General features: G+C 53.7%; 1 protein-coding gene across 2 annotated transcripts; it reads left to right on the plus strand.

Annotated features, from left to right (window-relative positions):
* Positions 1-507: 507 nt before the first annotated feature.
* ich (zinc finger protein ichor) lies at positions 508-14,069 on the plus strand. Of its 2 annotated transcripts, XM_076524794.1 has the most exons (3): positions 508-1,847; positions 3,438-3,596; positions 9,927-14,069. In XM_076524794.1, the coding sequence occupies exons 2-3, from the start codon at positions 3,452-3,454 to the stop codon at positions 12,446-12,448; spliced, it is 2,667 nt and encodes an 888-aa protein (XP_076380909.1). In that variant the 5' UTR covers positions 508-1,847; positions 3,438-3,451; the 3' UTR covers positions 12,449-14,069. The 2 variants fall into 2 exon arrangements, with proteins under 2 accessions (XP_076380909.1, XP_076380910.1); XM_076524795.1 differs by lacking the exon at positions 3,438-3,596 and having other exon boundaries at positions 1,713-1,847.
* Positions 14,070-15,472: the final 1,403 nt, after the last annotated feature.

Consider the following 15,472-nt stretch of genomic DNA (forward strand, 5'->3'; position numbering starts at 1 on the left):
AAGCCTGTTTACATGCCTTCAGTACTTCACGAAACGTCAAAGAAGCATAAATTTGTATGTTTACGAGTGATAATGCGTTAATATAATGATAAATACGATACTACAAAAGTACAAACACAGTAAATTCTCCACCGAATTCATCGGAATAGGTTGACCCTCGAAGAACTGTGTCCCGTATAGTAATTCCTTTGAGGGTTGTCCCTTAACTACATCGAAGATTAGACCTGCGAAACGAATAGTAAAATGTTGGATCCGGTGTTGTATTCAAGAGTAGGGAAGGCACTTTCCGGCGGTGGTCCTACTGGCGCATCGGCACTACAATGCGCAGTTCGGTGTGAGGTGATTTAGCGCCGGTAGTGGAGGATGCTCGAATCGACAAAGTGGTGGAAGAAGAGCACCAACGGGGAGCACCGGACTGCGGGGGAAGGAGGCAGGTAGAGTTTTAGGTGGGGGCTTACGGTCCCCCCGGCTCAATACGCAAGGAGGCTTCTCGAAGTAGGGGCCTCTGTCGGTCGGTACAGTGTAAGTCCCCTCACAGTAAGGGCCCACAGGCCATCCAGTTCGTTTCTTCCTCGCCTACTTTTAGGAATTAGTCGCATCTCGTCCGGTGCCAAGGAAGCGAGGCTTCTTCCCTGCTCGTATCAGATCCGCAAGGCCTCTCCCACCTCTCTCTTTCTCTTTCTCTCTTTCTCTCTTTCTCTCTCTCTCTCTCCCTCTCGCTGTCTCTCTCTCTCTCCCTTTTTCTCTATCTCTCCGACGTTCGACGATCGTCAACACCGGCCGTGCGCCGTTTCACTAAAAATTCACGAGACGGAAGGAAATAGTGCGCGCGGGAAGAAGCGGAGGCAGAGAGAATACAGCGGGACGAGGAAAAGCACGATACACGCGAACACACGAAGATCGAGGACAAAATCGTCGATCGCAATAGTGACCGCGAACGGTGCGTGGATTCCCGATTGTTCCGGTTCGAGTTCTCCACGCGGGTTCGGCTGTCATTGGATTCTGAGCAGGTCCTGAGATCGTCCTTAGAGACCCATGAGGAGGATCTCACGGAACGAGTGATCGAACCCGAAGAGGAACGAGAAGAAGAAGAAGAAGAAGCAGAAGAAGGTCACGGAAACGGGAGGAGAAACAGTGCGCACGGCTGATGAAGAACACCGGGAGGCTGATGTGCTGTCGACAGTGCTCGAGGAGGCAAGGAAGGAGATTCTGGGCAAGGTCAAGGACCCTGTCCCGCGGGAATTCCTCTTCCTGATCTACGGCGGATCGATCGCGGATCCCTCGACGGTCGACCGTGGAAGGACGTCGCGTTGGTGCCTCGAGAAGTACGCGGCGAAGAGGAGGCAGCGAGAACAGGCAGAAGAAACGGAAGACCGCAGTGAAAGTTTTGTGGTCCTGCTCTGGCTTCCGGTTTTCTCGGGGAATTAGACGCGGTCGTTAATTGTCCTCGATAACTACGATTCGATCGATCAGTGCACATTTGGGACTTACACGTGAGTGCACACACACGCAAACATACACACACATAACAGACACGGACGGAGACATTCTTGTCGTCATTAACGTGCTATATACCATTGTGCCTGCTCTATGCGACCGTCGTTGCCGTTTTATCGTCACGCCGAAAGGAATATAAGTTCGACCTTCGTTCACGTCCTTCGGGCCCTTGTACATCGGTGTTGCCCCGTGAGAGGTGAAGTCTTGTAGTAAAGTGATCTTTGATAAATCCGTTGTCAAAGCAGCCCCGGGATCCAGCGGGTGCACAGTGTCTCGTTCTGTGGATAGATTTATAAGAGGAGGTCCTGAGGACATCAAAAATTCCACTCTGGATACCACGCTGCTCATATGTAAGTTACCTACACTGACACAGCCTTTCCTTTTTACCTTTCTCTCGATCTTTCCGAGTCGCTCATCGGCCCGTTTACACGCCCGCGTTACCGATCATGGAAACACCTGTTTACCGGCGATCAAAATCGCGACGATAAACCGACGGTTCGCAATATCCTTCGTATCTTCTCGTTAGGATCGTTGCAAACAATTCGTTGATTATATAACGGGCCCAGCGAAAGAATTCGTAAGTGGCGCGCGCGCGCGCGCTCGCGCTCGCGCTCGCACAATATGGCCGCCCCAATTGACGATTCGCGACCATGGATTATCCGACGATTTTCCGCGAACGAATTCGCAACGATGCATCGCGAGAACGTTCCGCGAGCGACGCCGCGATTTTTACGAATCGATTCCTGCTCAGAATTTCTTGTACCACATACGTCACTCGAGTTACCACGCTTTCTAACGATAGAACCCGTGTCTCGTATTCACGATCGAACTCGCGGATTCCGGCCGACTTCTTTTTCTCTCTTTCTCTCTCTCTCTCTCTCTCTCTCTATCTCTCCCTCTCCGTCTCTTTTAACTGCTTCGAAGAAATTTAACGACCCCCCTCCCCCACGTTCCGGGCAATTCATGCATAGGAAATTCGAATAGACGTCGCGTCACTGGCCGTCCTTGACCTTTGGCAACGTAGGGTAGGCAAGGCCTACCTGTTTTCCGGAACTGCGGGATGGTCTTCCAATGGGCCCATATGGGGCGCATAAAAAGGAAACGGCGTCGTAGAATCGGAAAATCGGGGGCCGCACCTCGCGCGTTCGTTCCATCGATTTCGTTCGTAAAAGTGGTGAACGTCGTATTTCTAAATGCCACGAATTCATTAATTTCGTAAACAACGCAACGACGCGCGCGGAGCTACGTTCTTCCTGCCGCACGCGAGTGCACGAGGGAAATGTGTCAACTTGACGGACGAGGGTCAATTGTTCCCGAGTTCCCTAAACTGCCGCCAGACGATCTCGAAATGTACAGGATTCCAGGCGCGTAGCTGGACACGACGAACTCGACGAGAATACCTGGAGTGTTCCGATGGTATTCCGATCGATGAATGAACAGTCGGAAGCATCCTGATCCCTCGGATCGCGAGAGGCCGCTCGCAACGTGTCAGTGGAACCTGGCACTAAAACCTAACAGTTACTAACGGGTACTGGTAACCGTGTCATAAAAGAGGATTCTTCGTGGCACGGAAGCATTTCGGTATTTCGGACCGCGCGTACCCAGCTTTAACGACCGGACTGCAATTTCGTCGTGATGACGTGCCACGAGCTTCGCCGTGGCGACTCTGGAACGGCGTCCCGACGTGTGCGACTTGTCGAAATTTAGCACGTCGACGACGGTCCGCGGGAGATCGTCCGGCACCCGGCCACGACGACTTTCTATCGCGAGTAAAAAATCGCCGGAGAGGATCGGAGCCGACGGGACACGGCCGTACGATACGGAATTGCACCATGAATGGGACCATATATTTCGTTGGGTAACCCGGGGGGAGGGGGAGCATGCGATGGGTGTCAGAGACCGTTGGCCCGTTGAATAATAACGAGCATAATTTTCCGCAGGATATATTTATTTGATGAGGATCGGCGTTCGAGATCTTGCGCGGTGTCGCAAGGGTAGCCAGACCGGCTCGTGGTTCTCGTCGTTTCGAGAACAACAAATCACACGGATGTCCGACAAATGTTCTGGCCCATTTCTTGCCTACTCGATTTTAGTCCCAGGTAGGTTATAAATCTGCGACGGCAGCGATCAATTAGGAACGGCGACGCGGCCGAAATGCAACCGACCGCGCGCCCTTTCTCGGGACAGGACGAACGAAAAGAAAACAAAGAAAGGGAAAAGGAAGGGATCCGCTAATCAGCGAGCAACCTTGCCCTTCGTTTCGGGGCCACGGATATTCGGCGGTGGTCGTTGTTAAGGTGAAACGATTTTCACTGCACGGAACGTTCCCATTATGGGTGTACGAGCGTGTGCCGATGAGAACCCATACGTCTTGTCGGTGGTTCTTTGACATTTAGAAGCCGAGTCGGCTATTAGGTATTCGGGTATCGGCGAGGAGGACGCAGCCTTAGAGGACTATGGGAGTCGACGGAGACGGAGGTTGCTCGGTTCGCGGTGAAATTTCTCCGGAGCGACTTCCTTAGCCGTCGCGAGTGGGGAATCGACGTGTTTGCCGCTTCGCGAGGTTGTAGACATCTTGCGAGGCGGTTCGTTGCTCTTCCATGCCAATTCACGATTGGCTCGAGCCGCAGTGTCAGTGTCAGGACGCCGATTTCTCGCGGCCGGCGCATTTTTCGGTGCCGCGAGGCTTTTCTGTGCCGAGCGAAGGACTCGCGCGCGCGCCCGAGACCGAGCTGCGGCTCCATGAAAACCGCTTATGAATTTCTCTATAAACTATTCGCAATTACGTTCACGTGATCGTGTGCTCGATTGAGCGGAAATGACGACCGGAAGCTGCTTCCTTGTACCCTTTTTTCTCTCCTCTCTTTCAGAGACGCCCGATAAAACCGACGATTTCCGTTTAATTAGCAGTTTCCCCCCCGGGGGGGAGGGGCAAAGATTTACCTCGTTCGCTTTAGCTTTCCGCGAGCCGAAAATTAATAATGATCAGAATTGACTCGAGCGAGGAGGACGAGAAGGAGAGGCGAAGGAGGCACGACGCGGACATTCGAGTTTCTTTCGGCGAAGAACCAGGATGTATCGGCGAGGATTGTTCGCGTCAGAGGAAGAACAAGAGCTTAGGAATCTCCGCGAGAGAGGCGGAATTGCCAAGATGCTGAAAGGGAATGCTGGAGAGACGAGGAAAGATGAAGGAGGCGAGGGAGAGAACGGAGAGGAGGGAGAAACGCGAGAGAAGGAAGAAACGGCGAAGAGAAGGACGAGAGAATAACAGTGTGGTGGGGTATTCCCGGTGGTATCGCGGTGGCTGAAGAGTAGGTCAGTGTACCACATTAACCGGTATTCCAGCGGAGTAGGGGGGCTTCCGACTCGTCAGTTCCGCAAGCACCTATAGATACACCGGGGCTCCGTCCACGGTCGCGTCCATGCTCGCCTCGCTTTTGATCGTCGAACATAACTGCTTTGTTCGGTTGCATGTACGAATACCGGTACTTCACCGGACTCGTTTAACCGCACGCTCTCGTCGGACACCTCGAAATGGTCCATCGGAATTGCAACGAAAAACGCGGCCCTTCGGCGAGCCCCCGTTGGGCCCAGCGGAAGCTCCGCCAGAAATAGGGACGTTCGATTCACGGATAGAGTCGTCTTCACGACGGCTAACGATTCGTTCCGATTTCGTCGGCATTCGGAAGTTTTTCGTCCGTCGATCGTAGCCTCGCGAGCTTACTATACCTTCACCACCTCGCCCTCGTCTTCTTTAACCTTTACCTTAATGGTTGCCGCACTTTCTCCGTTGGCAGCGCGGTGCCAGGTTCCCTCGCGCACGTCCCCCGTACACACCTATGAGCTACGACGCATTTTGATGTCGACATTGAGGCAAATACCGGAGCAGACCGAATTTCTCCGAGCGTGGATCTTGCGCGTCGATCGGGGTTTACCTCGATCGAGCGGCGCGAGCAACTTTGTGAGGCTTCCTGGCGGTGATCTACTTTCTTCGGATCACGGTTCAGCTAACGTTACCGACGAAAATTCGTGGCAGCCGAACGCTCCGCGTTCTCCGCGGCCTCCGATAAACGCGGATTCGTCGGACGTGTTACGAATCGCATAATAATTAGATCCAACGCGTTTCCTAATTATCGTGTCGTCGCGGCGACGAATCGTGCGCGAGTCGCTCGCGCGATCCTTAGCATTCGGTTCGACGAAATATTAACGAGTCGTTACGAGAACCATGACTCAAACGCGAAGAATTTACGCGAAGAATGCGGAGTGCTCCCCAGACATTACCGCGCGGCCCGGCGTTGAAATCTCCTATTCCCAAAGGCGTGCGCTCGTGGCGCGCGCGCGCGCTCTCTACCGCGTGTTTATCGGCCCCGCTCCGCCCGAGACGTTGCGCTGGTTCGCCGCTCGAAAATGCGCCCGAGATATTTCATTAGTTCCGGATAGCTCCGAAAGGAAAGTAATCGCGGGCCCACATAATGACGCGCTAATCGTCGGACGAGCACTAATGAAGCCGCTAAACATAACCGCCGCGTATACCGCTACGACAGATAAGAGATAGTACCCTCATTTGACGTATTCGCCTTTGCAGTCGTATTAACGCGAAAGTCGACGCCGAGACTGATCGGCGGTCGCGCTTGTCCTGCATTTCTCGCCAATGGAATCTCCGCGATCGACCTAAAGCGACTTCCGCCGCGGCAAGAAAGCAGTTTCTCGCTCGCTCGCTCGCTCGCGCGACCGCCGCGCATTCTCGAAATTCTGCGGTCCCTTATCGACGGCCATATCTAATATCTCGCGCCGGATCCCCCGTGACCCTTGGCCCGAAAACGGTCCAGCGGACGATAAAAAAGAAAAAAGAAAAGGCGACGGAGTGGTCGCGCTCGATTACCATACGATTTTGTCCGTCTTAAAAAGCGAAAGAACTGGGTCGACCTCGGCAATTCGCCGGGCGAGAGGCGACGCGGGGAGTTCGTCATTCATGTCGGATGCGGAAGCGTGGAAGTGAATTTCACGTTTACTCGTTTCTGGTTTTACGTGTCGCGGGGAGGAGCAGCACGCCTTGTTTCCAGCGTGTCCAGCCGAGGAGGAGAGACGACGACGACGCCGCTTCGCTCCGGTCCGGTCCGCTCCGCGTCGGTCCGCTCGGAGCCGAGGCGCGAGTGTGACTCGTTTCCCGTATGTGGGTCACTGTGGGGAACCGCGATTCGCACGCGCCATTTTTCGCAACGAAAAGGAAAGCCATGGCTTACGCGCCTAGCAAAATCCGACTGGTTTTGCGTAGGCCTCTTCGCCGTCGAGCGCAACGCGTAACGGTGCTTCGACCTACATCCGTTCCCCACTATACACGCACGCGTTTCAGATATAGTTTAACCGGGTATAGTGGCGCGAACGAGTGCGCGTCGTCTCACGTGACGACGCACGTTCCTCTCGTCCGTGCCTGCCCGCGAGAAACCCGAATTTTGCTGGCCGCGTCGAGGTATCCTCCACGCTCCTCGGACACTTCGACGATCTCTCCGTCCTCGCGAAGGCCAGCAAGGTCTCGGTCGCCTCCCTCGGGATGACGATACGGGAACCGGATGGCGAACCCTGGGAGACGTGTCACGCTCGACCAGGGTTGGTCGAAGAGCAAGGGGGAGGCGACCCGTCGGTCCGCGCACCGAGCCGACAAAAGTGGGTCGCCGCGGAAACTACGGGCTCGCACGCGCCATTTTTCACAACGAAAAGGAAAGCCATGTGAGCAAAATCTAGCCGATTTGCGTAGGCTTCGACCGTGCAGCAGGCTGTAACGGTGATTCGGCCTACTTCGGTCCCCACTGTACGCGAGCGTGATCGCGGTATAGTTTCGGCGTATAGTCACGGGCGCAAGTAGCGGCGGGCAGACGCTGGGACCAGCGATGCAGGTCCTCGTTGCTCCCCGGTACACGTGCACCGATGCGCATTTCATTTAGACGTGCCACCACGTGTGGACACACCGAGCGAATGACACTCGCGTCGATCGTCCTCCTTCCGTCCGAACCGATCCGTCCTGCCGATATTATCTCAACCGGTCAGATATTGATCTCCCGCGAGCGCGATCGTTGAAGATACAGAGGCTAAACCGAGCGTGCATCGGTCCATCGTCTATTCGAAAGCTCGGTCCGGAGCACACCGCCTCGTTAGAGGCGCTGCGGGGAAAACTTCCTCTTCGAGCGCGCCACTCCGAGTCCTCTTAAAACCGAGAGACATCCCGACCAGGCCGTTTAAATAATTCAACGATCGTCCCGGGCCCGCAGCTACCGCGGGCCGCCGAGGTGGTAATTTAACGAGAGCCTGAAACGTGGCAGAGAGACACATACGTCCGCGATGGCGGGACCGCAAAGGTGGGGCATCGTCGTAAACCTGGATGGCCTAGTGCAAATCGACACGGCCGAATCGATCGCGTCCCGCGGATACCTGGTGATCCCATTGATAAGTGGCTTATCGAGACATTGTCGTAGGCCCGAAAAAGGTGGGATCGCGGCGCGCGAGCTAGTCGCGTAGCGGCGGCTGGGACTCTCGGCGGTCGCCCGGGCCCTCCTCCGTGCCGAGTCTACGCCACTGGATAACGGTACCCGGCAAACGCGTCACGGCTCGACGAGAGACCCCCCGTCCTCCCTGCCGGGCCCGAAGTGGGGACCTCCAACGCGTCTACCGTCCGCTGGCAATCGACAAGGACGGGCTCTAACCGACGACAAGGACGGACGTGGCGTGTTCGAGTGAACCCTGTGCGGCAGAGAGGCGATGGCGAGAGGAGGGAAACGAGGGAACCTCGTGGCGGACAGCCGGACCATACGTGTGTGTTTACCATTTGCATGATTCCCATGGTGTGCTCCGTACGGCCACGCGGATGTGTCAATCCCGGGCATCGGCAGAGAACAAAATCGCGGTTGCTCGTTTTTCGTGGCCAGATGCGACGATCGCATTTCGGTCGGATGCGCGTAAACGTTCCCCATTGTCCCGATCGTTCCTCGGAGAAACTCGCCGCCGATTACCGATGGAAACGGTGGTCGCCCTTTCTGGCCGACGCTTCGTGCCGGCGAATTGCACGGCGCGGCGCGGCGCGGCGGGATCTTTAGCGGGCTGTTACCGCAGTTCCGATCGTTCGACTTTTGTTGGATCCTTTTTTCCTGTTAACTGGTCATGGTTTATAACACCGAGCCTCGCGCACGATAAATTCCGTCGAAAGTTTCTACGCCGGAGATCGGCGTACATTCCTCGGCTCACCTGTGTTTTCTTGAATGAACACTGGCTGCGCGGCCGCTCTCTGCCTCTTCTTCCTTCTTGTTCTGTTCTTTTTTCTCTTCTTCCCCGTCGATGCTCGCTCGTCTTTCTTTTCTCTGATCTACAAGCGGCACGACGAACACGACGACGCGCTATTTGCAACACGAAAATGTATTTTTAAACGTGGCAATTTGGTTGGTCGAGTGTACCCGACCGTGGCTGGCTAGCGTGCCACTAACCTAGTTAGCGGGAGCAAGTCCCTTTCTTCTCGAGAGAAGTGGTATCTGCCTACTTAACTTCATGATACACGCTGATATACATGTGTATTTGTACGCGCGTGCATTGTATACGCGCGCCGGTGTGCGTGCGATATTCGCAAAAGTATCGTTTATAATACGCGCGTGTTCGCACGCACGATTTGATATCAGTGCAGCCGCGAGCTTATCCACCTAGAGGCACCTTAGAACACCATTGTCGGCCCCGTTCGCGGGGAACGTGAGACGCGAGACCGTCCTGTTGCGCGTACGTGAAAATCGGTCCACTTCGAAAACTAGGATCGTCATTCCGCAATCTGTTGCGCGTTCGAGACTTCGGGATACGAAGTGATGTACACATGTTGAACGCGCTGAGCAGCGATGAGCCTGTTCTGGGGGAGGTCGAGATGTCTTAGAAGTCAGCTTCGCGATTCTGTGGCTCGTAAGGAGAAACGTCGCACGTCACGATCTCAACAAATGTAGTATATAAGATTTACGTTATTTATTTATAGACTCGAAAAAATGATGCGATTTGGAACGCTACCGACACGAATTATTATTATATTAGCAATCGCAAGGAGCTTTAAGCGACGATATATTTCGGAACTGGAAACGTGTGATATGCGGCGTTCTTCCTTGCAACCACAGAATTGTTCTTGCGTCGTTGTCACGAGTAAATGCTCCCTAATCGAGGCTCAGCTTGGGAACAGAAATGGATCATTTGGGAAGACGAGGCACGATTATTCCAGCCTCGCGACTCGTTTTTATAGATCGATAACTACAGTTAGAATGTTGTTATATGACCATAGTTAGTCGCAAGGCTCGAACGATCGCATCTCCTCTTCCCGAACTGGTCATTTTCGCGTAGAAGCCGAGCGTCAAATAGAGAAATTTTCTTGCACTTCGACCGGTCCTCTCCAAAATCGGCATTTTCTGTTGCAGGTCCTCGCGGCGCCGTTGGCGGTTGCAGCACCCCCGGCAGTAGAGTGGATCCCTGGTGGAATCCTGGTCCCCTCTTCCCCTCGACCCCTGGGCCCCCAAGGATCGACGAGGGGGCACCGGACAACGGGAACGGTGGTTTTCAGTTCTGCAACCCGGCGAATCGTAACACGAGCAGCCCGTTGCAGCAGTCCCAGCAGCACCACCATCATTCGAGTCAACGGCAGCAGTCGCAGCACCCGCCGAATCAATCGAACGGCTCGCGAAATATCTGCACGAGCTACGGCATTGCCGCAACCCTGTCCTCTTCGTGCTCGTCGTCGAGCCTCGGCCACGTGGACACGGTAGCGCGGGGAGCTAATGCCGTAGCTTCGTCAACGAACGCGTACGGCATCGCCTCGTCGCCACCGGAGCACTCGGCGGCCAGCAACCTGCTGCTGTCGGCGCTCCTGACGACCACGTCCACGGCGAGCAACAACATCCGGACCATTCCGGTGACCACGAGCCACGTTAACACGTTGACGTCGTCGGCGGTCGCGTCGCCGCTGGTGTCAGCGAACGCGAGGAACATCGGCCACGGCGGCCTAGCCGCGGCTGACTCGCTGAACGGAATCTTGTCGACCCTGAACGTGCGGATCAAGACGGAGGAGTACTCGAAGCTCCGGCCAGAGGATCGAAGATCGACCAACGCGACCCTCTCGTCGCTGCCCTCGTCGTTGTCTTCGCCCTCCACTTCCGCGTTCAACACCTCCCTGCTGAGCTCTCTGCTGTCCACGTCGCGGATATCGTCGGGCCAGTGCCGGAACGACACCGACGAGGATCTCCTCTCGAGGTCCTGCATCAAGCTCGAGTACCCGTCCACGGACACGCAACAGAGCCGGGGACAAGAGGAGCGAACGGTGGTGCGGAACATCAAGGTCGAGTATCCTCTCAGCCAGTCGTCGCAGGACGTTCTGGACACCGAGGAAGAGGAGTTAGCAGCCACGTCGCCCTACAACATCATCGGCGGGAATCCGGGCAACAGGTGTTTGAAGCAGTCGCCGGCGTGCGGCGGCAAGAGCTCGTTGGTCAAGGACGTCGTCGCGCCACCCTGTGCGGGCGTCGTTTCGCCAACCTCCGACATCGTGATCGACATGAAGTACGAGACCCAGTCCGGTCCGCCGGCAGCGCCGCCGCACTTGACGTCGTCGGGGGTCGAGCCGCCGCATAGTAGTCAAGGGACAGGCATTGTGGTCGGTGGATCGCCCGCCGAGGTGGTCGGCGTGGACAGTTTACTCCTGTCGCCCTGGGGCGCGACAGGGCCGGACTTCCTAGAGCCTCCGGATGTCAAGCAAACGGCAGCTGGTTTGCCGGATGCATGGGACACTCTTCTGTTGGGCTCTTCCGTCGGAGTCGCCTCGGCGCAGTCGCTGGCGGAGCTGAAGCCCCTGCCGCCGTTCACAGGATACACGGGACACCTAAGCATCAACGGCATACCCGGCCACCATTATCACACGATAGCCTCGTCCGCGCAACGGCCTTCGTTACCATCATCCTCCCCCACGTCATCCTCCAATCAGGAATACTACGAGTCGCCGGTGGTGTCCTCGAGCACACCTTGCCCGCAGGGCAGCCAGAAGCAGCAGCAGCAGCAGCAGCAGCAACAGCAGCAGCAGCAGCAGCAGCAACAACAACAGCACCATCAGCACCAGCAGCAACAGCAGCAGCAGCAGCAACAACAACAGCAACAGCATCATCACCATCAGCAGCAGCAACTGCCACAGTCCACGCAGCAGGTGGAATACGATATCGAGGACATCGCGGAGATCATTGGCTCGGCGATAGCGGACACAACAGTCCCCGGCGGCGGGAACGGGGCAAGCTCGGAGCATGATCCGGACGCGTCGCGGGACTGGATCGACATCGCCGAATGGATCGACACCGCGTGTTCGCCGAAGGCACAGGAGACCAACTCGCCCGGCCCGTACCCGCAGATCTACGCAACAGCGACGCCCTCGACCCAGGCGCAGCAGCACGGCTCGACCTTGCAGAGCCTATTGACGCACGGTTACGCGCCGATGCTGAACGCCAGGTTACAGTCGGCGAACGCCGGCCTGCAGAACGCGTCCTGCGGCGAGACCCCGTCCTCCACGAGTCCCTATCCGCCCGTCAGTCCGCCGGGCAGAGTGTCGACCTCTTGCAGCCCGGACCACCTGTTGCACTCGTCGTTCGCGGCGCCGTCCCACCAGAGGAAGAGGTCGCGACCCGCCCCGGGCTCGCAGAACCCCTCGAAGAAGAGCCCGGGCACCGGGGCAACGGCGCTGCCCTACGGGACCGAGTCGGGCCTGATCGGCGGCAAGGAGAAGCCCGTGCACAGATGCTCGATCTGCAACAGAGGATTTCTGAACAAGAGCAACATAAAGGTGCACCTCAGAACCCACACCGGCGAGAAGCCGTTCAGGTGCGAGGTCTGCGGGAAGGCGTTCAGACAGAAGGCGCACCTGATCAAGCATCAACAGATCCATAAAAGGATCGGCAGGGACTAGACCGGCGAGAGACAGAGTCCTTTTTCCCGCGGTTTTGGGAGAACAGTTTGGATGTACCTAGAGACTACCGTAAGTACCTATGACAAAGTGGCGTCGAGCAGAAACGACCCCGAGGCTGACCGCCGTGGTTGTTCTGCGACGCTGAGCGCGGTTCTGAGTTGGTACCCGCTCTGTGAATGATCGTAGCCCGAAAAATAACCGTCCAGATAATATTAACGACACCGGTACCGGTACCGATACACCGTTGCGCGACTCCCAGTTGCAATATGTTTTTGGGTATAGATCGAGGCTTTTCACATTGTAAATAGATACGAAAACCATCGTACGGGGAGCTTGGACGGAGCCATGGAACGCGCGTACGGAATGACACGGAACGGATCGAAACGGAACGTGAACGTGAACGAAAAGGGAACGAAAAGGAATGAAATAGAAACAGGAAACGGTCGGGTGACGTGTGAGAATGATCTCTCGTGCTGTGTTATAAACGACGATTCGAAGTGAGTGAAACCCGCTGGTCCAAATATATGGTGTGTGTACATACATACGTATCGATGATAACGGAGCACGCGTACGCGGGTACGTGCGTATATATACGTAGGAAAAGAAGCGAACGTTCTTATGTTTAAAGAAGAGAGGAGAGAACGTGAAAGAGGGAAGCATCTCTCGAGGGAGATGATCGTTCGGGAAAGATAAAGGTAGATAAAGAGAATGAGAGTATATATACATTTATTATGTATACATATACATAGTTAGGTGTAACATATAACTAAAAACGTAGACGGAAGTGACGAAAACTACGCGGAGGTGCGGCCATGCGCAATGGCCGCGCTACGGATGTACCTAAGCTCTTCCAAATGCGTTGTTTGAGTAGATTCTATCGCTTGTTTCTTTTTATTTATAATGCTTTTATATTATATATTTTTCACAGTCTCATCGTGTCCGCAGTCCTTTCCTGTTTCTTTCTTATTTATTTTCATTCGACTTGTCCGTCCTCCTCCGCTCCCCACCCACCCACCCTCTCCCTCTCCTTTCTCTTCAATTGGTTTATCTTTGTAAGATAGTCAATCGTCCGTCGCATTTTACTCAAGTTTCTCGTCCCTGTCCCGCCCTCTTAATTCTTTAGTCTCCATAATTAGCTTCTCGATCTTGGCGCACCGTAATGTAATGTGTACGACGACGTTCTTAGGATCGTTTACGGATCGCCTCCTGGATGATGCGGCGCTCGTGTATTACGGGTCCTTTTCGATGGAGGGAAAGAAGACGGAACGATTCGGTGCACTTAGCATATCCCGTTCTGTTTTCGAACGATCTGTCGTCGAAACAGGGACGAGCAACAACGAGCTTTCGGCGAGCCGACCGGCGCAGGACGATCCGCGCTGTAATTTTCGTCCCGTGAATTTTGAAGCAAATACTCACTCAGGCGAGCTCGAGCCAAGCTGTCGACACGCCTCGCATTAATTAATCTATTTCGTCCGATCGTCCTTCGTCATTCGACCGGCGAAGGCCCCGTCGAAACCGCCGTCCCGTGATGAAATGGTGGCTGCGGAATTGTAATTTGTATAAAGTCAGAAAATGTGGATTATTTAAAAGCTGATGTTCGATTAAATGATTGTTACCGTAACACGATGTTGCCATTTCGTTTCCTCAGTCACGATCCCTGGGTCCTCTCCGCGGGTTCCGAGTGTTCGGGCACGCTGAATCGATACGGACGACGAAAATTTCTTAACCGCGGCCGTTCGTTCCTCTGCTTTCAAATCGCGATTTGAACGGTCTAGTTTTGCTCCTTTTTACGGCGCGAGTCGCCGTCGAATTATCATCGCGGGCAGCGAAGCTCGCCGTTTTTCGTGGAAGCTTAATCGAAGCGGAACGCATCGACATTCGCAAGGAGAAAGTTGGCAAGTTTTCGTCCGAAATGATGACCGGCCTGTTATACGCGACAACGAAACGTACTCACCCTCCGTGTCTTCACGCGGCTAGCCAATCAGGAACCCCGTATAAAGATTCACGGCTGCTCGTTTGCGTGTTCCGCGTATCCGGATCTCCTCTGACGCGTGCATGTTCGATTTCTTACTTTTATTTCGCTTTAAGTGTGGCACCGAGACTCTCCTCGGAGAGGCCGACGCCCGGATTCTGCGTTTACTTGACATAATGGTCACGTTGCCTGTATCGATCTCTCGAAAACAGTCTTACGAATTCACCGTCACCGGTTACTCGACGATCGACGCGTTCCTTTCAGTTTAGAGACGGTCCTGTTCATTTCTATTTAATTACGGGCATTGTTAGAACGTTCGTAAATATTTGCGCCGAAAAAGTTGATATTTTATTATTTCATTATGAAATTGATATCTATGATTCTATACACGTTTATAATTGTGCGGAGTAGTCGGTCGACATTTGTCAAAATGAAACATTTCGCTGGAAGCGCAGTTTTGAACTTTCTTTCAAACTTTAAAATCTCGTTTGGAAATTTTCAATAGAAAATTTTCATGGAAAATTTTTTAATGGATAATAATAATAAATTCACTTGCGAAAATTTTTTCCTCGTTCTTCTCCCTTTTTACCAGTATACTATTTATTTTATGATGTAACAATTTTCTTTTCCATTCACGATTAACCGATTCTTTTTGTGTAATCTCGTGTTCGTTTCAAACAAATTAATGTTCCATTCGTTCTTTCTCATTAACTTTCCCATATTTGGTTACACTGTAGCATTTTCTTTTGTAATTACTAGACTGCGGAACTTTATGCAGAATACAAGTTGTATGCGTTGACGACAAGATGCAAATACTTAATAAATGTTTATTTTCTTTCTTAATCATTTTTATAACGAGCTGAATTTGAATTTGATCTACTCATTTTTGCCATGAACGCATAAAACCCGCAGTCTCTCTTGTAATTAGTGATTATATTTTATTGTAAAAACTTCGTTTTTTTTTTTTTTTTCTGAAACAAATTTCGTTAATGCGGAATCGTATTCCCAAGCAAGTCATCGTCTTTACTTTGATCTCGTGCAATTTATAGATC

The sequence above is a fragment of the Megalopta genalis genome, chromosome 10, assembly GCF_051020955.1.
Source record: "Megalopta genalis isolate 19385.01 chromosome 10, iyMegGena1_principal, whole genome shotgun sequence".
NCBI lineage: Eukaryota > Metazoa > Arthropoda > Insecta > Hymenoptera > Halictidae > Megalopta > Megalopta genalis.